The 27096-nt window shown below is 38.6% G+C and overlaps 1 protein-coding gene across 1 annotated transcript in view; it reads left to right on the top strand.

Moving 5' to 3' along the window:
- LOC114654420 (E3 ubiquitin-protein ligase UHRF2-like) overlaps nt 1-27096 on the top strand; it is a 176585-nt gene that overhangs the window by 84342 nt on the left and 65147 nt on the right. The window contains exons 5-7 of the mRNA XM_028804976.2: nt 8826-8935; nt 21331-21517; nt 22432-22555. Of these exons, the coding sequence (XP_028660809.1) occupies nt 8826-8935; nt 21331-21517; nt 22432-22555 (421 nt within the window). The remainder of the gene's footprint in view (nt 1-8825; nt 8936-21330; nt 21518-22431; nt 22556-27096) is intronic.

Below are 27096 nucleotides of genomic sequence, written 5' to 3'. Positions count from 1 at the left end.
ATAATATCGACTCTCTTCCTACCTTTAAATCTCATCTCACAGTCACGCATAAAGGACTGAGTGTACTGGCAGTGTGAACAGATGTAGCAAGTGGAAGTGGATTTTTGGCTTGCCTATACTGGCGATGAAATTAGCTGCTGTAATTGTTAATAATAGAGTAAAAAATATTTAGTGCTACACAGCTCAGTGAACATGCCCTACATACTTTACTGCTAAATACAGATATGCAAATGCTAGATTTGTGTCATTGATTTGATTTTTGAATCCAAAATAATGTCCACTCTTATAATCCCTAAAATGTGTCAAATGTGGTGAAAGCACAAATGAAAGATTTACTGGTGAGTGTCATATAAGATACTTTTTTGGGGGATAAATGAAGGAGAGATTTGGAATATTAAAGTTCCAGAATGTTGGTGCATTTGAAAGTTGAATCAATTAGATTCATCTGTTACTCTTTAGAATTTTTTTAACCAGCCAGTGATGCAAATATATCTCTCACAGTAGTAAATGTTACAAACATATCAGAGTTATTCTCTGACAAACCAGATTTTAAAAGCATGTTGTTACAAAAACAGATTTAATTAATTTGTTTAAATTAAGATATCCTGAATTATCCTGGGATTCACTAATTTAATAGTACATATGCAATAATATTTGAATTTTTATATTTAGTAAGCAGTATTTTCAGTTACTAGAGAGCAAATATTCGAGAATAAATTTGTAATGTGCACATGGTAAAATAAATTACATGGTACATGTTGATGTCATCCTTTATAAACACAAAGTTAAAATCCCCTCAAGATTATAAAATTTCTCCCTATTTGTTGTTACACTGCAGGGACTGTCATGTCCATCACACATTAAAATTTAAGACCTGCATTGTATTTTGATAATTATGAATGCCAATACTAGTCTCTCTTTTATAGAAAAAAAAAAAAAATCCTGGGAGGGAAAGACTTGGGAGACGAGACGTGAGGATCACGGAAGACACTTTTAAAAGACCCACGAGACGCTCCGTGGCCAATCTTTCGTCTCGCGGGTCTTTAAACATGAGACTTTGTGCCGAGAGTTGGAGAGAAAAAAAATGCAAAAAAGAAAAAGAATAATGTAGGTGCAAATTCAGAAAATAAGGAAAGTAATAATCAGCCCAGCACAAGTGGAATTGGAAAAAAAAGCACGTCCAATCGGGCTCAGAATTAAAAGACAAAGAGTAAAACACAAAGTAGAACTTCATAAAGACGCTATACACATGCTGAGCAGGTTACAGATTATGAAAGCAGTGGAATTCGAAAGGCTCAAAAAAAACGTTGGCATGATACAAATGCCTAACTTGCTTTAAAACAGCGACAAGCAAAACATGCAGCAGAAACCCAGCAGATGATCCAACCGCTTCTCCTTGTGTGCGTTCAGTCACCCTAACCCCCCCCCCCCCCCCCCTTCACAACGTGAGCAGCAGAGACGCGAAGTGGCAAAAAGACAGCTGCTATACAGGCTTTAAAATGATTGACAGGCAGCACAACAGCAGATGATCCGATGGCTTCTCCTTAACATGCTTTCAGCCACAAACCCCCAATAACGTGAGCAGCGTTATACGTCCTGCGAGAAAGAGATTTAACCACGCCCGGGGCCAGAAATAAAGGACAACGTCCCACGAGACAAGGCAGTGAGACATCATTTAAAACAAGTCCACAGACATCTAACCCAGCAGTTGTGACAGGTGACACTGTGTGAGCACGAGCAGATCACTTCACCTGTCTGTGCTCCAATTGAAAAAACAAAAAAAAATGGTACAAGTTTTATCTCAAATGTTGCAAGACACCTTGGGTAAAGATGTAAGCCAAATAAGTAAATGCATTACTATTTATATATGTTATATTCTATTACAGAAAAAGCAAAATATTGTTCACTTTAATAATGAAGGAAATCTCTTATTTATATTTCTCTTCTGGTTCGTCCTGCTTCCACTTCAAAACCGGTCCCGCCCACACGCAGCCGACACGGCATTTCTCGATTCCTGTTTGTCCTCTTCCAAACCCTTCCCTACGCTACCTGCGGCTCCTCTTCAAAACCGGTCCCGCCCACACGCAGCCGACACAGCATTTCTCGATTCCTATTCGTCCTCTTCCATGTCATACACTATACTAGCCTGCTGAGCGTAATACATCCAACAAGTACTCGAGGTGCTACCACAATGGTAAAGTAGCTTTACCACCTTTGCGGGAGCCAACGGCTTCTTACACAGCAAACATCAGAAGCTAAAAATTAACTCAACCTCCTGGCCACGGACCATACTGTTTTAAAATACACGGGCAAATTTATCACCAAATCTCTCCACTATACGCTAACACTTCTACCTCTCCAGGATATGGACAGTTGTATGTTTTTGACACAGCGCAAGCTACTGAAGTACGCTTACAAAATAAAGCAAACTCTGCATGCAGCGAAAATGTACTTCTCCAGCTAGATTCCATGCTCAGAACAATCAACCCCTTTGCTAAATCATACAAACACATGCATGAAATCACTCAGTCCAATCCAACAGCATCTGTATGAATGGTTTTCAAGGAAAACCCTGGGCAGGATTTACGATGATACAGTGCCCCGACATGTCACACTGATGTTGCAGCGATTTTCGGCGGAGAAGATGGCGAACCCCTTGCCGAAAGGGATATTTGCATCTATCCCAGATGCAACTCCTGTAAACAGATTTCCACGCTCAAAATGAATTGCGATCCTATGGTTTACCCACTTTTATTCCCTTACGGAGACATTGGCTGGCACAAAGATTTACAACATGTTCCCGATAAAAGAACCGGCAAGCGAATAAGGCTTACTCAATGCCAATTGTACGCGTACAGATTAGCAATGAGGAATACATTTAGTATTTTGCACTCCAGCGGCAAACTATTCCAGCAGTACATCGTAGATGTATATGTTAAAACAGAGGGCGCGCGTCTCAACTATCTGAGATTACATCAACAAGATCTGCACGTGGAACAATACAAAGGACTATCAGACACACAGCAAGCAAATGCTGAAAATAACAACGTATGTGTAGGCAAAATGATCATATTACCGTCCACATTTCCAGGAAGTCCAAGATGCATGCAACAAAACAATCAGGATGCCATGGCCATAGTATGAAAATTCGGAAAGCCTGATTTATTTATCACTTTCACATGTAATCTTGCTTGGTCGGAAATTTTACATGCACTGTTGGATACCCAAAGACCAGAGCACAGACCTGATATTGTAGTACGAGTCTTTTGGATTAAGCTGCAGGAATTACTTAGACATTATACAGCAAAATTTTTTGGGGGTTGTTATTACACCGGCATATGCTACGGCGGGCATCGGCTAGTTTTAATAAAAAGTGGTTGAATGGGATTACTGTTTTTGCTGTGGTATTGAAGCTATCAAGTATCGTGAAATTTCACTAGTGTTAGCGTTGAATACTGAAATTCTAGTATGACAACACTAGTTGAATATATTGTTTCACAAACATACACTATGTATTTTTCTAGTTATTTGCAGAGAGCTTTCTTTTTCCATTGTTAATTGAAAGGTGTCAGGATTGCATTAATAGTGGTCCATTTTTATTTTATTTCTTTGTTTGTATTTTAACAGTTTCTTTGTCTTAATTGCCTCAATTTTGTGTGTTTATTTTTTATTGTACACCTCCATTTTGTGTGTGTGTGTGTTTCTATGGGTAATACCATTTTGTGTGTTTGTCCTTCTTGAGCGCCACTATTTTGTGGATTCTGTTTGTTGTGATACTGCATGTTGGTTGGCACATAGTGCACATGCTGCATAACACGTGAGATCTAGTTTAGTAATGCAGTGCTTTAGTAACACCAGTTTTGTTATCAGTTACTACTTTACTAATGAACTGTTTTGAACCATAATACTTGATCGTTAGACATAAAAGGCTTTGATCATGGCAACCATTGATTCTCTTATTAAAATTACCCATCAGAACATTTTATGGAAAGGTCTTGATGGCCACAGTAACACAACAGTCTTTTCTTTATATCTGTTTATTAGTTGCTTTAATCAAGCAATCAGTGTTTCAATTACTTGAATAATGTTTCCAGCTTTATTACCTGGCTCATTATCCATTTTCATAAAGTATAAATAAGAGGACACGTCTCCATATGGAATGAAGTTGTCAGTGAAGTATTTCTGGGGCCTTTTAACTTTTTTTTTTAAATTGTGTGAAACTGGCACCTCTTCTGGGATTGACACCAGCATTGCATTTATGATGCTAGGGTAGTTTCTGGCTATTGTGTCCCTGAATTGGATTAAGCTGCTAAGAATGGAAGGACTTATAAATGTAAGGTTGAGAAAATACTTTTTAAGTGTATCTTGGCAGCTAAAAAGCAGATTACAGTTGGATTTTGTATTTTCTTTTTAGGAGGTTGTACCTTTGTTAATTTTTGTCACAGTCAAAGCATTTGCCTTGTAAACGTAATTTTTTATATGCAAAGAAGAATAATGTCTGTATGAGCAGGTTTAGTTTTGGGTTGCTGGGTGGTTGCTTTATTTTTCTCATCCCCGTAAATACGATTCTATATTTGAGCTAAGCAGTTTTCACCAGCAGTTTAACTTGGGAGTCCATCTAATCAAAAACTTTGGTAAGAAGAATGGACACAGTACAATTTAGCTGTCTGCTGTGCCCTTTAAATATCGCGGTTTGCTTTTCACATTACAGTGGATGACCCAGTGTGCCAGGTTTACCAGTGGATGTGACTAATTTTAACAAGAGCATACTTCTTGTCAGAAAACAATTAAAGTGGCCTGATTAAATTCAACTCTTTAGAGTGCATGTTAAGCATGACAGTTCATTGATGTAGATAAGAGAGTGTGCCAAGTTTACCAGATAATTAAATTAGTGGACCTGCATTGGGCTGGACAAACTTCACATGCTGTCAATATGAGAAATATGAATTGCTTTTGTAATTTTTGCGAGTAAGAAGCTGGCTGTGAGCTAGTAAGTAGCTTCCAACTAGCTGCTAAGTAGTTAGCTAACTAATTTCATTTCCTTTTACTACACAGTAGTGCAGTGCTCAGCGCTGTTGCTTCACTGATCCAGTGACCTGGGCTTTAGTCTATATCATAATTTTATAGATTTGTCAATATCCATTTCTGTGGTGTGTAACTGTGTACATAACATCAAACTGTTAAGCAATATGTCCTGTTCACAAAAATGATGTACAGTTGTACGGATTTGGTGCTCATCTGAATGTACGCAGTGCACATACAATACCTGGTGCGCATTAAAATAGTGTAAATTTTTTTTCTGGGAAACTATGTCCCCTCAGGGACAAATTTAGGAGTCGTAGTTGACTCGTCACTATCAACTACCAGACAGTGTTCATAACTCATTAAGAAGGCTAAAAGGATGTTGGGCTGTGTAGCATGATGCGCAGAGTACAAATAAAAGGAGGTTATGTGTAAACGTTCTGGTGTACTGTATACAGTTTTGGTCTTCAGGCTACAAAAAGGACTTGGCAACTCTAGAAAAAGTGCAGAGAGGAGTAACTGCTGATTTCAGGGCTGCAGGGGATGAGTTATGAGTAAAAATTAAAGAGCCACGCCTTAGTGCTAAAGGAGCTTAAGTGGAGACATGATTGAAGAAAATTAGTGGATTGAGATTGTTACTTTAAAATGAGTTCAGCAAGAACAAATAGACTTAGTATAAATTTCACACTAACAATAGGAAGTTTTTCTTCACATAGAGAACCATGGACACATGGAATTATTTGTGTAGTGTGGTAGACAGTAGAACTTCAGGGAACTTCAAAACTAGATTTAATTTTATTTTGGAAGAATTAAGTGGATAAGACTGGCAAACTTTGTTGGGCTGAATGGCCTGTTCCAGTCTAGATTTTCCTAATTTTTCTAATTAAACTTGTTAAACTACCGGCAGAGCTTTGTGATCTGCACAACTTTAAGAAAACTTGTAGAACTTGCACAAGTGTCCTTTTTATATAGAAATATAGTGTGCACCACCTGAACTGTATTAGAAGAAGTACTAGTCTAGTAAGTCAAAGAAATTACACATATACTAGGTGCATATCACATTTGAAATTTCTAATGTTTCTGTGCAGAATTTTTCTGATGTTGAAGATCTATGTATCTTTGCAATTACTTAAGAGTCAAGATGTATCCAAGACATGTTAGTTATTTAGACTAATTTTTCTTTAGAACATCTTAGCTATTTGTTCTTTTCTTAAGAGTCAAGTACCATGTTAGCATTTGACCATATCCTTGAGCCCTGGCTGTTTTATTCTTTGTCTAGAAAAGTTCAGCTGTCTGTTTTATCACAGACGCTTCCTATCATAAGATCATTTGATACTTGCTAAGGGAAAAAAAATGATTGGGTCATATACATATACGCCGATACAGATCTACATATATCAATTTGGTTTTTCATTACAGACACATTTGCAGATACTAAGTAAATAAATAAGAACTGGTTTGGCAGTATCCTCTTTTCTAACATTACAACATACATTTACTCTGAGAAAAATTTGCTAATGCAACGTTCGTAGATTAATAGTAACAATAAACAATCTGACTGTTATGGTAGCATAATAATTATATCATTAATAAAAGTAATGACATAACTGACTCAACTGCATATTAGCATTTGTCTTAAAGAATTAAAGGTCTATATTTTTTTGCTTGAAAACAGTTAATACTTTAAAAGAAAGTTTTTCAAACTTTCTATTAAATACACATTTCTGGTAAATTGATGAAACTTTGCATTTTCAGAATTGCAGGGAAGGAGTTTGTTACTTCCGAATGGAATGTGGCTACATGACTGCAGTAATAATTTTAATTGTGTTAATTTATTTAATACTAGCTGTTCCCCGCAGCTCCGCCCATGTAGTAGTGAAACAGGACAAACTTTAAAAATCAATAAACAAAAAGGTATCGCTATCTAATTGGAGGCAAGTTACGCTCCAAAACACAGAGGTAGACAGACTCCCCACTCCTGACATCACGCTTCCACCTCCCCTCAGCCCGCAGCCTCTGTCTCAGATTAATGCGAATATATCGCTACTGCAAGCAAACTATGATACTTAGCGCAATGAGAGTGGTCGCAAAATCAACCGGAATGTTCAAGCAAATTATAAAAAAAAAAAAAAAAACCTGATCTAAATCCATTAAGTAGTTCTCTTGTGAAAAGCGGACAGACAGACAGGCATACAGAAAGACATATGTTGGATTTATATATACAGAGAAGATGCATTATCTTAGAAGAATAAGAATATAAGAATAAATATGCAAGTTGTGAAAAAAACGTTTGTTGTATCAAACTTATTTCTGCAACTAGGAATATACTGGGGATCCTACTAAAGTGAACTCTAACAGTCAAACACTCCCTAGATCAGTATATCTTTAATGTAAGGTCAGTACAGATTTGGAATCTTTGGTATTTTTGGTCTGAAAAGATCATTTTGGATAACTATCTTTGGTATGATATTGATGTCAATAAAGCCCTCTTAATACAGAGAAATTCAGCACCAAGTCATCAACCCGAAGGAACTGAATCGGGGTTTGTAAGAACTTTTGTTTTCAGACTCTCAAAAAACAGACTCTTACAACAACAGACAAAAGTCTGGTCACATTTGGATATTCACAGAACAAATGCCTGTACTTTCACATCATTTTAATATAATAAAAAATGCTTTTGGATTCTAATATGTAAAATCTAAAGTGTAAATGAACTTAATACAGGTTAGGTAGTAAGCCATATTTTAGAGAAGTGTAACACTTTTAACCCATTCCACAACTGACATTAGGAGTAATTTTTGTTAATGACAAGACTGCAAGATCGTTATTGTTAAAAGTTATAACATTCCCAGAATACTAGTTTTCTCTCACTGTTGGGTTTGTCAGCTGCTTAAAGGAATACTCTACCCAAAAATATTTTTTATGTCACTTGTCCCATGTATTTTGTAGTGGGTCATGAAAAAAAATGTAATCTCTTTTATATATGCTATAACAGATCTTAATGGTGGCCAGTACTGTACAATTACTGTACAATGCGAAAAAACTTCCATGGAATAAATCAACAAATCAAGTTCCTTGTGCTGCATATTCCAAATGTCTGTTATCCTGGTGATTCCTCAAAATGTGCAAGAGAAATGTTTTTTTGCTAATATAGTGATAAATTGTTACTTCCAGAATTATCAGCACATACATAAACGTTAAACCCAAAGACTCTCCCTATCACTCATTGATCATGTGTTCTGTGTTCAATTGAAAAGTGACTATTTGCAAAATGGATTGCATCAGACTGCAGACATCTAAATATAGTTGAATGAGACATCATTCAACAAGGTGTGACATTTCTTACTCATTACCTTTACTTGGGACAAAGTTTTCACAGCTTGAGAAGAGATTGTCCAACAGTGGCATTCACATGACACAAATCGTCTTTGTTGAACTACCTTGGTTAATTATGCAGTTAACTGAGATTAATCAAATATCATTTTAAGATGAATAAAGACATGTATAGAGGGGAGTATATGTTGCTCTCTATGTATACTATTTGTTTATTTTTGTTATTGGAGTGTGTCATTTTGTTTTTATTGTATCACTGTTACTAATCTACAGAAAAAAGCAACTAAGAATTTTATTCTAGTGTACATGACGATGAATTGAACTTGAAATGTTTTTTAACCAATCAATCTGCAAGTCCATCTCAAATTATTTTATCTACTGAAGTCAAAATTATATGCACTGGTATCTATATGTGGTGTTTTTCAAATATTCCAATATTGACACTAGAATTTTATTTTTTTTTAATACAGTGGCCCAGAAGACGTTATCAATGATTGCAAGATAATCTTTTATGAAGAGATATACAAAGTAGAGAAACCAGGAGCAGCTCCGTTGACTGCTGCAGATGGGCATTTTAAAAGTACTGTATAATTTAAAATTTAAATACAATAAAACAATGTTTACAGTAAATAACCATAGTCCTAGATATATTCTTTTGTATAAGTTATAAACGGATAGCTCTTTGCAGTGTCTTTAGGTCATGCCTAAAGTGTTGGGAAAGTTGTTTGGAAAATGATTTTTGGTCTAAATGCATATGCTTAATTATATTTGTAAATCTGTAAATTAGAATGCAAATTCAGAATTGAGAAGTATTTCACTACAATTATGACAATAAAGGTAGAGCAGTAGGCTGAGGTAATTTCAGAATGTCAACACAATCTCTTAGTGGGAATTTTGACTGAAACTAACTCAGAATTGGCCAAAGTTTATGTCCCTAATCAAGTTAATAAGTAACACATAGCTAATGATTTTCCAAATCCCCCACCAGTATGTGGAAATTTACAATGAACAGAGATTTTGACTAGGTATTACTTTTCTTCACTTACAGCTGCATTAGCTAAACCTAGTTGAACAATTACTATTTTTTTTAATATTCACAAATTGTTGGACTCCATATTCATAGTGAGTCTTTTTTTTCCCCTCTTCACTGCATCATAGTTTCTCATGAATGGAATACTTCTATTTTGATAATGAATTGTCATATGTTGCAAATATGGCTCCATTGTTATTTCTGTCCATACTAGTTACTAATTTGGAACTTGATATCAGGCTTTACCAGTTCAATTCATAATTGTCAACCTAATTAGTTATTGTAAACAAAGGAATATTTTATTTATTTTATCTCTAATTAAATTGAGGTTTCTGTGTAAACCACAATATCTTTGAAGTTATCTGCCAAAAAACAAATATCTAACGGGTACTTTTTTGTCTCCTATAAAATAAACTAGGAAGATAATATAATTTATCACATTTAGAATTGATGGTTAAGATGGTCTATGTCTAAGCTGTTCAAAACAATATTTATCGAGTATACATTTAGGTCCATAAATATTTGGACAGAGACCACTTTTTTTCTAATTTTGATTCTGTACATTACCACAATGAATTTTAAATGAAACAACTCAGATGCAGTTGAAGTGCAGACTTTCAGCTTTAATTCAGTGGGGTGAACAAAACGATTGCATAAAAATGTGAGGCAACTAAAGCATTTTTTAACACACTCCCCTCATTTCAGGGGCTCAAAAGTAATTGGACAATTGACTCAAAGGCTATTTCATGGGCAGGTGTGGGCAAGTCCGTCGTTATGTCATTATCAATTAAGCAGATAAAAGGCCTGGAGTTGATTTGAGGTGTGGTGCTTGCATGTGGAAGATTTTGCTGTGAACAGACAACATGCAGTCAAAGGAGCTCTCCATGCAGGTGAACTCAGCTTAAGGATGGCTTCTAAAACAGAAAAAACCCATCCAAGAAATTGCTACAATATTACGAGTGGCAAAATCTACAGTTTGGTACATCCTGAGCAAGAAAGCAAGCACTGGTGAACTCGGCCACGCAAAAAGACCTGGACATCCACGGAAGACAACAGTGGTGGATGATCGCAGAATCATTTCCATGGTGAAGAGAAACCCCTTCACAACAGCCAACCAAGTGAACAACACTCTCCAGGGGGTAGGCGTATCGATATCCAAGTCTACCATAAAGAGAAGACTGCATGAAAGTAAATACAGAAGGTGCACAGCCAGGTGCAAGCCACTCATAAGCCTCAAGAATAGAAAGGCTAGATTGCACTTCGCTAAAAAACATCTAAAAAAGCCAGCACAGTTCTGGAAAAACATTCTTTGGACAGATGAAACCAAGATCAACCTCTACCAGAATGATGGCAAGAAAAAAATATGGAGAAGGCGTGGAACAGCTCATTATCCAAAGCATACCACATCATCTGTAAAACACGGTGGAGGCAGTGTGATGGCTTGGGCATGCATGGCTGCCAGTGGCACTGGGACACTAGTGTTTATTGATGATGTGACACAGGACAGAAGCAGCCGAATGAATTCTGAGGTGTTCAGAGACGCATATTGTGCTCAAATCCAGCTAAATGCAGTCAAATTGATTGGGCGGCATTTCATGATACAGATGGATAATGACCCAAAACATACAGTCAAAGCAACCCAGGAGTTTATTAAAACAAAGAAGTGGAAAATTCTTGAATGGCCAAGTCAGTCACCTGGGGCCTCATGTATAAACGGTGCGTATGCACAGAAATCTTGCATACGAACGTTTCCACGCTCAGATCGCGATGTATAAAACCTAAACTTGGCGTAAAGCCACGCACATTTCCACGGTACCTCATACCCTGGCGTACGCAAATACTCCGCTCAGTTTTGCAGACTGGCGGCACCCAGCGTCAAAGCAGTGCTACTGTTCCTGTGTGGTTACCCTTTCTTTCTCAGACCCATATTCCTGACGCAGCTTTAAAAATACACTGAAATTAACTGCATAATGTTTATTAGTGTAATGCACCTAATTGTAATTAACCTGTAGCAATATAATGGTCCAGGGAATAGCCATAGTATTCCAAATACCTGCTTTAGCGTTGTTAATCTCACTGCATCTTCTTCTTTCAGCTGCTCCTGTTAAGGGTTGCCACAGCGGATCATCTTTTTCCATATTACTCTCACTGCACCACTCGAAGTATTTATATCACTGTAACTGAGTGGGGAATCAGAGCAGCAGCTGATCGGAAAGAGAATTATCGGTATACAGTTTCAAGCACGCTGCCTCAGCCATGGCAAAATGGTTCAAAGCCTTTCCTGTACGGAACTCGTGGTTCAGAAGCAGTTTCATCCCAAGAGCTATAAACGCACTCAATCAAGTGCTCCTTGTAGAACTGTTTGTACTTATAAGTACAATTACCCCACTGTAAACTTGCACTACAGTTATAAAATTGCACAACCTGCGCCACTTTATAAAGCACGTATGATGACGATATCATTTTTAAGATGAAATGCAGCAAAATATGTTGATTTATAGTATACAGATAAAACTTTAACTTCATTTAAATAATCTGTATCATTAATAATTAAACATGTGAGGACACGTTGCTGCAGCGCTAGCTAGTTCACGAATAGCTCCTGCCTTGCGCTGTATTATTGCTGGTGCTGACGCGACACTGGAAGGATAGACGGATAGAGTAATTTAATTAAACATGCACTACGAAGATATTTAAATGTTCCTTAAACGTTTTGAAGAATCGGCGTTCTAAGCTTACAGATAGCTTAACATCTATTACAGAGCTGATTGTGTGGCGATTGGGTATTTGGAGAAAGAAAGTAAGGACAGGGATTGGAGGTTAGTACGTTTGAAAGAGACAGTACTTCTGTAATAAATTATTTCATTGAAGGTCGCGCATGGCGCAGCAAGCCTCTTGCGTGAGATATGAACAATCACTGCGCCACCGTGTTCCCATGTTTAATAACATGCTTTCATTCCTATCATCATGAAAAAGATATCACGTATACATCTCAGTATTTTAATTATTCAGAGAGCTGTAATATCACAAATGTAATGGATTCTGTGTCCTGTCGGAAAAAGAGAAAGAACGGAAGCACGTAGTGATTCACACACATAGAGCACATAGAAGATCAAACACAGAACAAAGCATTTAATGTGCTACTTTAGTTACAATAGGATTTGAGAAACTAGTAAAATAAACTATTTTAAGATTAAGTTTATGATGGTCTACTTTAATGACAAAATAAACTACGTGATTAAAGTGGATTCCTCCGGGCGCTCCGGTTTCCTCCCACAGTCCAAAGACATGCAGGTTAGGTGGATTGGTGATTCTAAATTGGCCCTAGTGTGTGCTTGGTGTGTGGGTGTGTTTGTGTGTGTCCTGCGGTGGGTTGGCACCCTGCCCAGGATTGATTCCCTGCCTTGTGCCCTGTGTTGGCTGGGATTGGCTCCAGCAGACCCCCGTGACCCTGTGTTCGGATTTAGCGGGTTGGAAAATGGATGGATGGATGGATTAAAGTGGAAATTTCGAGATTAAAGTTGACATTTCGTGCTTTTTTCCCCACTGTGTACCTATTTTTTTTTTCTCTGTACCGTAATAAGCTTTCATATGACACTCAGATGGTGGGGTACGAGTCGCCTTTTCACGCCGACTTTGATATGTGACAGCTTTTTTATTTCAGGCACTGTGCGACTTTGTGAACTTGAGCTTTCGAGTTTCTCCGACACTCTATGTCACTCGATCAACTTCCTTTTGTTGATTATATCACTGTTTAAACCAACATATAGTACGTTTTTCTTTGCCTCCACTTGGTATTCGCTGAAATTCTTATATTTTCCCCCATGCTTTTCCCATTGTCTTTTCACAGAAGGCTGAGTTTAAGGGCTATTTATATTGATTTGCATATTCAAAGAGGTGTAATTCTGGGAGGAGTTGGGGCGGGACAGAAGGTGCGTGCACGTGCGTTACTTTTCATGCTGATCGGGATTTATGTAGCGGAAGAATGTGGAAGTTTGCGTACGCACAGATTCCGGCATCTGGATTTTTCTGTGTATACGCACATTCCCGCTTTTGTGCTTACGCCATGTTATAGTGTGAGTTCTACGCACGGCGTTATACATGAGGCCCCTGATCTTAACCCAATTGAGCATGCATTTCACTTGTTGAAGACTAAAGTTCATACAGAAAGGCCCACAAACAAACAGCAACTGAAAGCCGCTGCAGTAAATGCCTGGCAGAGCATTAAAAAGGAGGAAACCCAGCATCTGGTGATGTCCATGAGTTCAAGACTTCAGGCTGTCATTGCCAGCAAAGGGTTTTCAACCAAGTATTAAAAATGAATGTTTTATTTCCAGTTATTTAATTTGTCCAATTACTTTTGAGCCCCTGAAATGAATGGATTGTGTTAAAAAAATGCTTTAGTTGCCTCACATTTTTATGCAATCGTTTTGTTCACCCCACTGAATTAAAGCTGAAAGTCTGCACTTCAACTGCATCGGAGTTGTTTCATTTAAAATTCATTGTGGTAATGTACAGAACCAAAATTAGAAAAAAGTTGTCTCTGTCCAAATATTTATGGACCGAACTGTATTTGTTGTACCACAAGACAAATGTAGTCACTGTTACTTAAGTTATCCCATTCTTATTTTAAAGGTGACGAAAGGCTTATAAGATAATTGCACATCAAACACTTTAAGAAAAAAAAAAAAAGGTTTGGAGCACTATCATAGAGATCACAATTTCATGAACATACAGCGATGAGTGATACATTTAAGGGTTATTTCTAAACCGTTTGCACATTGAAATATGATTAAAGTGAAAATTAAACATATTTTTAATAAAATTGACAATGCTTCAACTTTAGACATCATGTTTAAACTGGATAAACCTTTGACACTCTCTGAAAAATCTGATGGTTTTAACACCCTTCAGAGCAGGAGAGCTTCAGCTCCAGATGGCTATCTGGCCGAATTATCACCAAAAATATTAATAACATTTGGTCTTTTAGTCATGTGTATGTTTATTCAAGTCAGAGAGGAAAGGCTGGTACCTAAAACATTACACAAGGTGTCGATATCTGTTTCTCCAGGGAAAATTAAATCCATTACCAGGGCTTTCTCAACAGCCAGGTCCTAGCTATATAGCTGACTACTACACTGGTATTGGCCAGCAACTTTTGTGGGGAAAGCTTGCTGAAACTAGGAACTGGTTACGTTGTGATGAAGATTTATCCCATCCACCTAGATAACTATGTTTTGACTAGCAGTCTCAGGTAATCAATATGCAAACAATCTGCACCATGTTCTGAGGTATATTTCCACAAAATGGGTATCGTTGGCAACAGTTGACTTTTAGCAAGTGATCCCTCCATGTACAACCAAAAATCCAAGGGGTTGATTTGGACGTGATCTAACTTTTCCCATGCCTTACTAAACAGAGCAGAGTCAAACTAAAACTCCATGAGGGACCTCTCTTATCTCCAGCATTTGCAGTCCATGTTTTTAGACAGCTGAGCTTAGTACCTTTTTCTTTGTCAAGTAATTCTTATAGGTAACTCACTGTTCTGTAAACCATTTAGTCTAACAAATAGTGCGTAAATAGTCTAATTTTAATTTTTGCAACAGATTGTAGAAATCATGTCAATTACTTAAAAAAGTCTGCATGTTTCCATTTAATTAAGCAAGAAAATGTTACTGCTCTTTCAAGGCAAAAAGGTATTTTTATCCCACTAATGAATTAGTTCAGAAATAAAATACTTGTTGGTGCTTTCCTTGAGAGCTGTGACTTACAATTTTTTTACCATATGAAGTAGAAATGATTCAGAGCTTAAATTTGTATTCGTCCTCAAAATGAAATGGATAGGAACAGAACTGTTCAATTTATGGTATCAGGGAACAGTTTGCCTGTTCTGGCTGCTCTTGCTGCAAGGAAGTAAAAATTTAAACAAGTTTAAAAATGAGTGGCTAACTCTGTATATATGGCTAGTCTACAGGTTAGTCTATAGTATATATTGTAAATTGACACAAAGAACACAGATAGAGTTGGGGTACCACCTTGGTAATCGGGTATAATCTTGACAGTTTTGAGTAGATCAAACACACAATTGTTTGTGGTGATGTCTTTACAGACACAAGTCCAAATAGAACCAAAGTTGATAACTGCATGGTTTGCCAGTTTATGAAGGAATATTGAAGGAAGGGGTGGGTCCAGGTGGACGTAAACCGGAGATGTTGTCAGTGATGATAGGGTCGTCAGTCACCCGGTATCCAGGGGAAGAAAGAGACAGAAACAGAGAACTGTGCCAACCCCTGGCTCAGCGGGTAATTTCATTTACTAGAGCACTTAAGCTGTCTTTTTCTTATAATATATATATAATATTTTATATATAATATATATATATATATATATATATTATAATATTATATATATATATATATATATTATAATATTTATATATATATATATATATATATATATAATAATATTATATATATATATATATATATATATATATATATTATAATATTTATATATTATAATATTTATATATATATATATATATATATATATATATATTATAATATTTATATATATATATATATATATATATATATTATAATATTTATATATATATATATATATATATATATATATATTATAATATTTATATATATATATATATATATATATATATATTATAATATTTATATATATATATATATATTATAATATTTATATATATATATATATATATATATATAAGATAATATATATATACAGTGCATCCGGAAAGTATTCATAGCGCATCACTTTTTCCACATTTTGTTATGTTACAGCCTTATTCCAAAATGGATTAAATTCATTTTTTTCCTCAGAATTCTACACACAACACCCCATAATGACAATGTGAAAAACATTTGAGGTTTTTGCAAATTTATTAAAAATAAAAAAATTGAGAAAACACATGTACATAAGTATTCACAGCCTTTGCTATGAAGCTCAAAATTGAGCTCAGGTGCATCCTGTTTCCCCTGATCATCCTTGAGATGTTTCTGCAGCTTAATTGGAGTCCACCTGTGGTAAATTCATTTGATTGGACATGATTTGGAAAGGCACACACCTGTCTATATAAGGTCCCACAGTTGACAGTTCGTGTCAGAGCACAAACCAAGCGTGAAGTCAAAGGAATTGTTTGTAGACCTCCGAGACAGGATTGTCTCGAGGCACAAATCTGGGGAATGTTACAGAAAAATGTCTGCTGCTTTGAAGGTCCCAATGAACACAGTGGCCTCCATCATCCGTAAGTGGAAGAAGTTCGAAACCACCAGGTCTCTTCCTAGAGCTGGCCGGCCATCTAAACTGAGCGATCGGGTGAGAAGGGCCTTAGTTAGGGAGGTGACCAAGAACCCGATGGTCACTCTGTCAGAGCTCCAGAGGTCCTCTGTGGAGAGAGGAGAACATTCCAGAAGGACAACCATCTCTGCAGCAATCCACCAATCAGGCTTGTTATGGTAGAGTGGCCAGACGGAAACCACTCCTTAGTAAAAGGCACATGGCAGTCTGCCTGGAGTTTGCCAAAAGGCACCTGAAGGACTCTCAGACCATGAGAAAGAAAAGATTGAGCTCTTTGGTGTGAATGCCAGGCGTCACGTTTGGAGGAAACCAGGCACCGCTCATCACCAGGCCAATACCATCTCTACAGTGAAGCATTGTTGTGGCAGCATCATGCTGTGGGGATGTTTTTCAGCGGCAGGGACTGGGAGACTAGTCAGGATAAAAGGAAAGATGACTGCAGCAATGTACAGAGACATCCTGGATGAAAACCTGCTCCAGAGCGCTCTTGACCTCAGACTGGGGCGACGGTTCATCTTTCAGCAGGACAACGACCCTAAGCACACAGCCAAGATATCAAAGGAGTGGCTTCAGGACAACTCTGTGAATGTCCTTGAGTGGCCCAGCCAGAGCCCAGACTTGAATCCGATTGAACATCTCTGGAGAGATCTTAAAATGGCCGTGCACCGACACTTCCCATCCAACCTGATGGAGCTTGAGAGGTGCTGCAAAGAGGAATGGGCGAAACTGGCCAAGGATAGGTGTGCCAAGCTTGTGGCATCATATTCAAAAAGACTTGAAGCTGTAATTGCTGCCAAAGGTGCATCGACAAAGTATTTAGCAAAGGCTGTGAATACTTATGTACATGTGATTTCTCAGTTTTTTTATTTTTAATAAATTTGCAAAAACCTCAAGTAAACTTTTTTCACGTTGTCATTATGGGGTGTTGTGTATAGAATTCTGAGGAAAAAATGAATTTAATCCATTTTGGAATAAGCTGTAACATAACAAAACGTGGAAAAAGTGGGTGGTGGCTGAAGGCGGGGACCTTGGCGGTCTGATCCTCGGCTACAGAAGCTGGCTCTTGGGACGTGGAATGTCACCTCTCTGAAGGGGAAGGAGCCTGAGCTAGTGCGCGAAGTTGAGAGGTTCCGGCTAGATATAGTCGGGCTCACCTCGACGCACAGCTTGGACTCTGGAACCAATCTCCTTGAGAGGGGCTGGACTCTGTACCACTCTGCTATCAACTGATCACCACCTGGTGTGAGTTGGCTTCGATGGTAGGGGAGGATGCCGGTCAGGCCTGGTAGGCCCAAACGTGTTGTGAGGGTCTGCTGGGAACGTCTGGCAGAGCCCCCTGTCAGAAGTAGCTTCAACTCCCACCTCCGGCAGAACTTCGACCACGTCCCGAGGGAGGTGGGGGACATTGAGTCCGAATAGGCCATGTTCCGTGCCTCTATTGTTGAGGCGGCTGACCGGAGCTGTGGCCGTAAGGTGGTCAGTGCCTGTCATGGCGGCAATCCCCGAACCCGTTGGTGGACACCGGCGGTGAGGGATGCTGTCAAGCTGAAGAAGGAGTCCTACCGGTCCCTTTTGTCCTGTGGGACTCTGGAGGCAGCTAATAGGTACCGGCAGGCCAAGCGGAATGCAGCTTCGGTGGTTGCTGAGGCAAAAACTCGGACATGGGAGGAGTTTGGGGAGGCCATGGAGAATGACTTTCGGACGGCTTCGAGGAGATTCTGGTCCACCATCTGGCGTCTCAGGACGGGGAAGCAGTGCAGTGTCAACACTGTGTATGGTGGGGATGGTGCGCTGCTGACCTCGACTCGGGACGTTGTGGGTCGGTGGGGGGAGTACTTCAAAGACCTCCTCAATCCCAATAACATGCCTTCCAATGAGGAAGCAGAGCCTGGGGACTCGGAGGTGGGCTCCCCCATCTCTGGGACTGAGGTCACCGAGGTGGTCAAAAAACTCCTTGGTGGCAGGGCCCCGGGGGTGGATGAGATACGCCCGGAGTTCCTCAATGCTCTGGATGTTGTAGGGCTGTCTTGGTTGACACGTCTCTACAACATCGCATGGACATCCGGGACAGTGCCTCTGGATTGGCAGACTGGGGTGGTGGTCCCCCCGTTTAAGAAGGGGGACCGGAGGGTGTGTTCCAACTACAGACGAATCACACTCCTCAGCCTCCCTGGAAAAGTCTATTCGGGGGTTCTGGAGAGGAGGGTCCGTCGGATAGTCGAACCTCGGATTCAGGAGGAACAGTGTGGTTTTTGTCCTGGTCGCGGAACAGTGGACCAGCTCTACACCCTTAGCAGAGTCCTGGAGGGTGCATGGGAGTTTTCCCAACCAGTCTACATGTGTTTTGTGGACTTGGAAAAGGCGTTCGACCGTGTCCCTCGGGGAATCCTGTGGGGGGTGCTCCGGGAGTATGGGGTACCGGACCCCCTGATAAGGGCTGTTCGGTCCCTGTACAAACGGTGTCAGAGCTTGGTCCGCATTGCCGGCAGTAAGTCGAACCCGTTTCCAGTGAGAGTTGGACTCCGCCAGGGCTGCCCTTTGTCACCGATTCTGTTCATAACTTTTATGGACAGAATTTCTAGGCACAGTCAGGGTGTTGAGGGGGTCCGGTTTGGTCGACTCAGGATTGGGTCACTGCTTTTTGCAGATGATGTTGTCCTGTTTGCTTCATCAGGCCGTGATCTTCAGCTCTCTCTGGATCGGTTCGCAGCTGAGTGTGAAGCGGCTGGGATGGGAATCAGCACCTCCAAATCCGAGACCATGGTCCTCAGCCGGAAAAGGGTGGAGTTCCCTCTCAGGGTTGGGAGCGAGATCCTGCCTCAAGTGGAGGAGTTCAAGTATCTCAGGGTCTTGTTCACAAGTGAAGGAAGAATGGAGCGTGAGATCGACAGGCGGATCGGTGCAGCGTCCGCAGTGATGAGGGCTCTGCATCGGTCTGTCGTGGTGAAAAAGGAGCTGAGCCGTAAGGCAAAGCTCTCAATTTACCGGTCGATCTATGTTCCTACCCTCACCTATGGTCATGAGCCATGGGTAGTGACCGAAAGAACGAGATCGTGAATACAAGCGGCTGAAATGAGTTTCCTCCGCAGGGTGTCTGGGCTCTCCCTTAAAGATAGGGTGAGAAGCTCAGGCATCCGGGAGGGGCTCAGAGTAGAGCCGCTGCTCCTCCGCATTGAGAGGAGTCAGATGAGGTGGCTCGGGCATCTGATCAGGATGCCTCCTGGACGCCTCACTGGTGAGGTGTTCCGGGCACGTCCAACCGGGAGGAGGCCCCAGGGAAGACCCAGCACACGCTGGAGGGACTATGTCTCCCGGCTGGCCTGGGAACGCCTTGGGATTCTCCCGGAAGAGCTAGAAGAAGTGGCCGGGGAGAGGGAAGTCTGGGCATCTCTGCTCAAGCTGCTGCCCCCGCGACCCGACCTCGGATAAGCGGAAGAGGATGGATGGATATATATATAGTAAAAATAGAAAGCTCATGAAGGTTTGGGGCACCAAACTGATCCCCGTATAAATGCAAGATGTTAAATCAAAACGCAAACGGGAAATAAGTGTGAGAAGTCTTCATCAGATGCGAGTTAAAAATTGACTGCCTCAAGATGGTGAAGTTGGTTTTAAGAGCTGGGAAGTGGAAGAGGCAGCTGGAAACCGGAAGTGACATGACTGGTGATATGTCTGTCAATCCTTTGTATTGAGGTCCTAAAGGTGGTATTGATTCTGAAGTCAAACTCTTAGTACAATCCAACACTAATGTACATTCTAATGTACAATTTTGATTAGCAAATAATTAATAATAAAAGTAAACTAAACATTCAGGAAGAATGTAACAAATGTGAAATCTCACATTGTCACTTTGGATAGTTCTAGAAAGTGCTGATTGCCTGAAAGTATCCATAGCAGTTCATAGTAAAAGGGATGTTTTATTGTCTTCTGAAAGAAGTGTACTTATTAACATGCTAGACATTAAGGCTTGTCACATTTTTCTGAAGTAAGACATTAGTCTTGCATTGCCCATTTGTTTGATGATGTTTTTATACCAGTGAAGCTAAAAATTTGAATATAATATTTATTATGTTTAGTGATAAAACCTCTTCATATATATCAGTAGCAACAGTCACCAGCTTTATTGCTACATTTAGATGAAGAAAAATATTTTGGGTATGATATGGTTGCTTGTTCACTGAATGTTGAATGTTTGGGTTTAGATCCAATATACTCAATTAAAAATTTTCCTTATTAAAAATATATAAAAATTGATTTCTTCATTTTAGAATGTACAACCAAATGAGCAGTGTGCTTAATCACTGATTTTTTTTTTTTGTGTTGTTGTGGTTTTTTTTTTTTTTTTTTTATTTATTTTTTTAAATATTCCATTGCCTTTGAACTGCTTGAATTCCAATTCCATAAACAGACATGTTTTAGTTGCCCAACATTGGATAGATCTCTCTGGCACATAAATACTATAGTTTTGACAACACAGAGCAATAGTGTACAAAAATTTCAAATTATGTGTGTGGATTTTTTTTTTATCTTGCTTTTTATTTGTTTTGAGTAAGTTATTTTTACTTAAACTGCTTTTGTACAAAGTGAATATTCCTATTTTTTTTGGCCAGGAAAAAGTGGTCCAGAGTGTAAGCACTGCAAGGCAGATCCTGATGCCGAGTGTCGTTTCTGTTCATGCTGTGTATGTGGGGGAAAGCAGGATGCTCACATGCAGCTCTTGTGTGATGAATGCAACATGGCTTTTCACATTTACTGTCTGAATCCACCGCTTTCTAGGATTCCCGAGGATGAGGATTGGTAAGGATCTCAGATTCAAGCTGGAAATAATCAGTTTTTAAGTAGAATTATACTTTGCTATACTGTTTGTCCAAAAATGCAAAAATCACAGCATATGATTTGATAGAAAGATAATTGTTTTTCTAAAAAGTCCCAACATAATTTCATTTAAAGACAGATGTACTGAGTGACCACCACAAAACAAACATTTAAAGGAATTAATAACTGAAGTGCTTTCTCTTTTTATGACTAAGAAGATGCTAGAAGGTTAACTAGTGTATCCTAAAAACTGAAGATATTACAAAGATAGTAATTGTACTAGAGTAAAACAAAATTGACTTGTTAACATTTTTTATTAATATTCAGTGTTATGATTTTATTTTCATTGTATAACTTAAATCTCCATGGCCAGGTTATTTTTGATTTTCTAATCTCGGTTTTTAAACAAATTTTTAAACTTCTTTTTCTGTGGTTTCGTACTCTGTGCAAAGCTGTGTTCTTCAAACATTCAACCATACTTTAGTTGATTGCTTGAGACTGCATGCCAGTGTGTCAACATTTTTGACAGTCTCATTATTAAATTACTGAGATTGACTTCATTGATAACCCAGATGCTAAATACAGAAGCCTCTATTAAAGCTAAGACTTTGCTATTGTGTACATACACTGTATGTGGCATTGCTTTATTGTGAAAAAATAATCAATTGCACATAATTCATATGCTGATGACTGTTATTAAATTTAATTTGTATACATACACATAAATATTTTCTCTTGTAATGATGATACACTTACTGCAAATCATTATGCTTATTAATAGTTGTGGTTATTATTAATTCAGTACTATTAATTTTAGCATCTTGTCAATGACAGGATAGTTTCATGCTTAGAAAATACTTGCTTTTTGATTACATTTCTCATGCAATTATTTCCAGGTATTGCCCTACTTGTAAAAATGATACAAATGAGGTTGTGAAAGCTGGGGAAAAGCTAAAACAGAGTAAAAAGAAAGCCAAGATGCCATCTGCACACACTGAAAGCCAGAGGGACTGGGGCAAGGTTAGTATTGGTACAAGCCCATTCAATTTGTTTATAAAAATGGCTACTTATAACTAGACATCTGACCATCTCACTGATTAGTTAAATCATTGGTTTTTAATGCTCGCACTTCTAATGAAGTCCAGCTGTTAAATCAATCTGTTTTAGTTTTTAAAACATGAACAAATCTGGTTGTTAAACAGTTAAAAGCCAAAAATGGAATGTATCCAGAAGTTAAGAAAGTCCTTTTAATAATCAGTTTAACAAATGACTTAATTATGTAGTATTTAATTTGAATTCTTTTCCAAATTAATAATTGGCATAATACAAAATGTAAATCTGTGCTATAGTATGCTAATGGAATGAAGGATTTCTCATTCATTTACTGCTTTTGGTCAATAGCAATAAGCAGCACAAGTAATGAGAAGCAAGTAGTGAGGTCACACCAAAGACCAATGTAAACTGTTTTTTTTTAATAGCAGAAAATATTTTCTCTAAAAATAGATAAGGTTCTTCATATATTTTATTGGTTGTTTTGATTATACCTATATACTTGTGTTTTACTGGTTGTCAAATGTTTAATATCATACCATATAGTATGTATTTATTTTACAATTTTGTTTTATATGTTTCTCTTCATTAAGCAATTTTCACAACTCAACTTTAATATATAGTAGTTTTCATTATTTTTAACAAATAAAAGCAAGTACGTTTTCTAAAAAAATGGCTGTGGGCAGGTCCAGTTGACTTGTGTGGTACTACACCTGTAGCAGAAATCCTTTGGCAAAGAACAATAAGAAACATAATATATACAAGTATTTAACAAATACACTTACAGCACATGCACTCAAACCCTCCTACAGGCAGAGATGTAAAATCTGTAAGTGATGATGCACTGGTCCCCATTTAAGAACTGGTTTCTGTTTTCTGTCATATATTAGAGTAGAGCTTGGCTGATTTCCAAAAATAGAGTTCTGGGCTTACTTGCCTAGCACTAGAATTACCAGAGCCTACGAAAAAACTTGTAGATCCGTCCCGCCTTAAATCGCTTCTTAAATCTGTTTGCACCTCTTCGCCAGTGTCCTTTGTCCTCTAAATGTGTAGATAAAGACAAGCTGCAAACAGCCGACTATTCCATCCCCCCACCGACTTAGAACGTGCACGAACTTCTCCCAGCTCATGCCTTGATTGATTATCTGGGAGTGAAGTGGAGTTTTAGAGTGGAAATAATAGATTGTTATTTGGAACACACGCATTTCATGTGTGTGCCGTTTTCTACAGTAATCTGTGTAAGCACATTTTTAAAACAGAAACGTTTTTCATATTCTAGTAGTAAATGACAAAATGTAGGCATAAACTATATAATGTATGAAGCCTAAAGTCCAAATATCAAAGAAACACTTTCACGAAAGGTACAAATATAACAGAACAAGTGCGCTTTTATTCAAAAATATAACTACAGAACAAAAAAAGCCGCCTTAGTGTGCGACATTGACACTCAGTTACCACGACTGCCCCGTGGTGCAACAATATCAGTTGCAGACTGGGAATCAAAAGGTCAAGAGTTTGATCCTCCTCGATTCCCTTTTGAGAAGTGAACTGCTCTTATTTTTACTGTTTTAGAATAAAAAGATACATTTGATTTCAGTCTGTAACAGCCGGTGTAATTTATGATATTTGTAAAGGTTAGCTGTTTTTTTTTTTTTTTAAATTCACTTTTCTCTCAGTCGCGTTCAGGATCCTTCCCTACCCCATCTGACACTGCTGTTTTCAAATAAAGACGCGCTATAGCTGTGCAGTGTATCACAATACATATGACCGCGTGTTTTTTTTCCCCCAATCTTGCCAGTCCCCACATGTTGCTGTATGCTATTTCTTTTGTACTCCAGGACATGCAGAGGAAAGCATAGTAAAGAGCAGTAACTTCAGCACTATATGCAATCATCAGACACTCCCCATCTGACACTGCTGTTTTCACATAGACACACTATAGCTCATCCAAGGAGTGCCCTTCCTACATTTACGACATGTGTACTTGTGTTGCAGTGTACACACCTCTCTGTGCTATGGTTCCTATTACACTGAACAAGCACCTGTAATTTGCAGCTCTATTCATTATCTCAAAACAAATATATGTGACGTTTTGAAGAAATCATTTTATGACGCGAATAGTACCAATCAGAAAACATCGTCGAAGTAATCCAATATTATTTGAAAACGAACAGCGTCAGATTGCGTGTGATTTATACTGGCGCTGTTACTTAGAGTCAGCTGAATAAGCTCCTGTTCTGACTCTAAGTAAAAAAGCATGAATTAATCAACAGAAATAACCACGATCGACATTTTAAACTTAACGATTTGCAGTGCATACCAATTTATAAATTTTATGTCCGTTTGAGGCTACAAAGAAAAAAAAACACTTCCTCCCCAGCGGGGAATCAAACTCCGATCTCTACGACGTGGCAGGGCTGCCGTGTTCTGAGTCAGCAAATCTCAGCGTTACGCCATGGAAAGTGTTGCTACAGCCTTGAACCTTTTGTGAAAGTGTTTATTTAATGTTTGGCCATCAGGCTTCACACATTCTATAGTTTATGCCTACATTTTGTAACATTTATTACTAAAATATGAAAAAGTTTCTGTTTTAACAATGTGTTTACACAGATTACTGTAGAAACGGAACACATATGAAATGTGTGTATTCCAAATAACGATCTATTATTTCCACTCTAAAACTCCAGTTCAGTCACTCCCAGATAATCAAACAAGGCACGAGCTGGGAAAACTTAGTGAACGTTTTGCAAAGGTGGGGGATGGAATAGCTGGCTTTTTGCTGCTCGTCTTAATCAGCACATTTAGAAGACAAAAGAGAGGTGAGAACGGTTTTAAGGTGGGCCGGATCTACAAGTTTTTTCGTAGACTCTGGTAATTCTAGTGTTAAATACAGGGCGGTCTTAAGACATGGGCACCCTGGGCAGTTGCCCGGGGGTCCCACAAGCTTAGGGGCCCCATGCTTATCAATTTATGCTGTGACTTGTTGAATGGTTGTGTAGGTTGGGGCCCCAGTGCACTGTTTTGCCCGGGGGCCTATAATGCTGTTAAGACGGCCCTACCTAAATAGAGCAGCAAGGCTTACTTGCTTCTGTGATGTAAGTGAAATAATGTTCACCTGTTCATTTCTGGGTGGGACTTTCAAAGTTATTACATTGTACTTCAAGATACCTTAATTTGCCAAGTATTCACAATTAATAATGTCATCGTTTTAATTTAATTTTCCCTGAGTCACAGTGGCAACATTCTGAACTGGACTGACCAGCCCATGCTATCCCTAGTAGTTTTCACCCAGTTGCTTCAAGGGGATTACTAATCAGCCAGTTGAGACATATAGTCTCTCCACCATGTCCTAGGTTTTCTCCAGGTATACAGTGACTAGTACGCATATACACCCACCCATACTTCCCACCCTCTTTAAAGGTGCCAAAGTGTTTCTACTAACTGCATGTTTAAAGTAACTGAACTACCTCCTCTTATTTTTGGAAGTTGTTGTTTTACTCTGGTTATATTATTGCACTTTCCACCTGATTCCATGGAGTGAATCCAGTTGCATTCTTTCAGTGATATTTGAGAATGGTGATACAGTCTGACTAGTAAACTATTTTAATGTTAATACAACTGCTGCCACTGTACCTATGCCTTGATCAATTGCAGTACTGAATCTAGTTTCATTCTTTAGTAGTGATGAGTGACTCCCATAGTGTTCACTTCACCTTGAGTTCAGAGAAATCACGGAAGTGTTCGTGCATATCACTGAACTCTGCAAAATTCATTAAAGTAAATGGCAAAGGACTAGCTGAACTAGATTTGACTGAATTATAATGGTGCAGTCATCTTTAAGGTGTCAACTGAGGGATAGGGAAATGTCTGCCAACTATACTGGACTCGTTATTGTGGCCATAAAAGTGACCTGAGCTATGTGGCAGCGGTGCCAACCACTGTACCACCATGTCTCCGTGAGGTCAAACAAGAAAGAACAGTCAGAGACCCACAATCTGAAATCATAGTCAGAAGTCATAAAAAATAAGAAGGTCTTTTAAAGGCAGAAAATTCAAAGTGGTGTGTCCTGATTGATTGCTGTGTGCTTGTTCTAATTTTTGAAGTTGCGCTGAAGGCTCTTCATACTGTCTGTGCTGATGTTTTGCATTTTTACTTTTGTTATTATTTATTATTTCATAGAGTCTCCTGTGTTTTGGGGTGGGGTTTGTCAGGCTCATTCAAGGTATGTTTTTCATCTCCACATGGCTAATTATGCATCCATAGGGCACATGCCTCCTTCTCTTATACTGACATTGAGCTTGAAGATTGACCTGCAACAAGCAAAGATAACATGTTGTTTATGCTGTTTGTTTCATAAAAATAAAATTTTGAGAACTTGAATTATCTACTTATTTGCTGTACCACTAACTAAGTGTCACAGAGTCTGTGATGCAAAATGATCAGCATTATATACCTGGAAGGTGGTCCCATCCAGTGTTGGCAGTTACAGCTCCAGGTGATGTTGTGCTGGC

Source organism: Erpetoichthys calabaricus, chromosome 7, assembly GCF_900747795.2.
Source record: "Erpetoichthys calabaricus chromosome 7, fErpCal1.3, whole genome shotgun sequence".
Lineage (NCBI taxonomy): Eukaryota > Metazoa > Chordata > Cladistia > Polypteriformes > Polypteridae > Erpetoichthys > Erpetoichthys calabaricus.
The sequence above is the reverse complement of the archived record's forward strand: the minus strand, read 5'-3'. Positions and strand labels throughout refer to the sequence as shown.